The 1,948-nt window shown below is 31.5% G+C and overlaps 1 protein-coding gene across 1 annotated transcript; it reads left to right on the top strand.

Annotated features, from left to right (window-relative positions):
• The first annotated feature begins 285 nt into the window (after positions 1 to 285).
• Positions 286 to 1,457, top strand: LOC108341326 (transcription factor bHLH162). Its single transcript, XM_017579027.2, has 3 exons — positions 286 to 473; positions 557 to 883; positions 1,186 to 1,457. The coding sequence occupies exons 1-3, from the start codon at positions 354 to 356 to the stop codon at positions 1,258 to 1,260; spliced, it is 522 nt and encodes a 173-aa protein (XP_017434516.1). The 5' UTR covers positions 286 to 353; the 3' UTR covers positions 1,261 to 1,457.
• The last annotated feature ends 491 nt before the right edge of the window (positions 1,458 to 1,948 follow it).

Raw genomic sequence — 1,948 nt, forward strand, 5'->3', positions numbered from 1 at the left:
AACTATATAAAAATGGTAAATAAGTTATACATATATACAAGCTCGATTTTGATTAATGCTTTTACATTGTTAGAGTTAAACTGCGAGAGTGTTGGATTATAAATAATATAAATATAGAAGTCCAAATGAAAAATACATACTTGTTGAATTCAAACAGTCAAAAAGACAATCTGTGTAGCTTAAAACTAATCCGAAAAAATGGTGTCCCACCACATCTCATATCCCAGAACTTTAACAGTAAGATTTAATCATTGTAATTTGCTTTTCTAAAAGTCACTAGAAACTCCGAATACTTTGCAACCCTTATCAGGTATGTGTTTCAGCTCTATGAGTGGTTGATCCATTGCATCCTTATGGAGAACAACCCTAGTTCATCAACAAGTGATAGAAAATTGGTTGAGAGGAATAGAAGAAATCAAATGAAGGATCTTTTCTCCAAGCTCAACTCAGTTCTGCCTCATCAAAGTTCAAGGGTATCACCCTCTTTTTTCTCTGCATAAATCTCTTCATTATTCATATGCTCTCAAGCGTCTCAATTTCATTTGAATCTTTGCAGGAAGGAATTTCGCGTCCAGATCAGATAGGTGAAGCCATAGACTACATAAAGAACTTACAGATTAAGTTGGAGAAGATGAAGGAGAAAAAAAGCAACTTAACTGACATTGTAAGGTCAAGAACTGCTAGCATGAATATGGAACTGAAATCTCCACAATTTAAGATCCAACAAATGGGTTCAGTCTTGGAGGTTGTTCTAGTAACTGGGTTGGATTTTCATTTCATTTTCAATGAGACCATTCGTGTTCTTCAAGAAGAAGGATCTGATATAGTTAATGCCAGTTATACTGTTGTTGAAAATGCAGTTCTCCATAAAATACACTGTCAGGTGAGCTTTGAATTCTCCATAACCCCTTTGCCTATCAATCAATTAACTCGTGTGTAAAGAAGTATAATTTCACAGTGACTAAGAATATTAGTTAATTTACTTAATTCGCTTCATTTTATATGTATAAAAAAAAGTTGTATTTTCTAAACTATCATTAGTCACATTCAAGATTGAACTCACATTTAAATTAATTAACTTTAAGAGTATTTCTGAAAGAATATTAACATTTAGAGTTAGCTAAAATTTGCTTATATTTCAATCCATCAAATTATACTACAATGCAACTTGTTTGGATTTTGCAGGTAGAAGAATCTGTCAATGGAGCTTCGAGGATATCGGAGAAACTGAAGAATTTATGTCAATGGTCGGTAGCATGAATTGTTGGTGAAAATCTGAATTGAATTATTACAAGAGGATAGCATTGTGTTACCTAGTAAGCAGATTCATAATCACTGTCTTGTTTGCTTTCAATATGAAGATTCGGATTATGTGTTTCTGTGTGTGCACACACACCTATGTTGAATGTCTGTATCATGTTGCAAAATCTGATGAAAAAGGTTTCGTTTGTTTTTTAGTTATAATTTTAGACGTTTAGTCCGATTTCATGTTCGATGTCATTCGAGGATCACTGAGTACGTTAGGGAAAGAGACAAATAAGAGAATAACGAAGGAATCCAGAGAAGATTTATGCATATCATTTTATGAATCAATATTTTTGATCCAGCTATCTTAAACAACATGCCAAATTTTTCTTCTGGAAAATGTAAGATCTGTTAAAAAAAATGTGATCCTCACTATTTTATCAATTTAAGTAGATAAATAATTTGGTAAAATCTGAATAACAGTGATAAGAAAATAATCAAATTCATATTTATACATTGTAAAAGTGTGTGTACGATGGAAACAAATAACAATTAGGTTTACAATATGGCTGCAGTTTTTATGTTAATAGGTTTATTACCATTTAGTTTATATATGCGTGTTCATAATTAATCTGTATAATGTATATGTCAACCTTAATCATACATACACATGCTTTCCCTTGTATATGTGTTGTAAATATTT

Source organism: Vigna angularis, chromosome 1 (genome assembly GCF_016808095.1).
Source record: "Vigna angularis cultivar LongXiaoDou No.4 chromosome 1, ASM1680809v1, whole genome shotgun sequence".
Classification (NCBI taxonomy): Eukaryota; Viridiplantae; Streptophyta; class Magnoliopsida; order Fabales; family Fabaceae; genus Vigna; species Vigna angularis.

Coding starts and splice junctions, on each gene's coding strand:
- LOC108341326 (XM_017579027.2), top strand. CDS start 354: ATGGAGAACAACCCTAGTTCATCAACAAGTGATAGAAAATTGGTTGAG. Junction 474..556: donor TGCCTCATCAAAGTTCAAGG/GTATCACCCTCT, acceptor GAATCTTTGCAG/GAAGGAATTTCGCGTCCAGA. Junction 884..1,185: donor TCCATAAAATACACTGTCAG/GTGAGCTTTGAA, acceptor TGGATTTTGCAG/GTAGAAGAATCTGTCAATGG.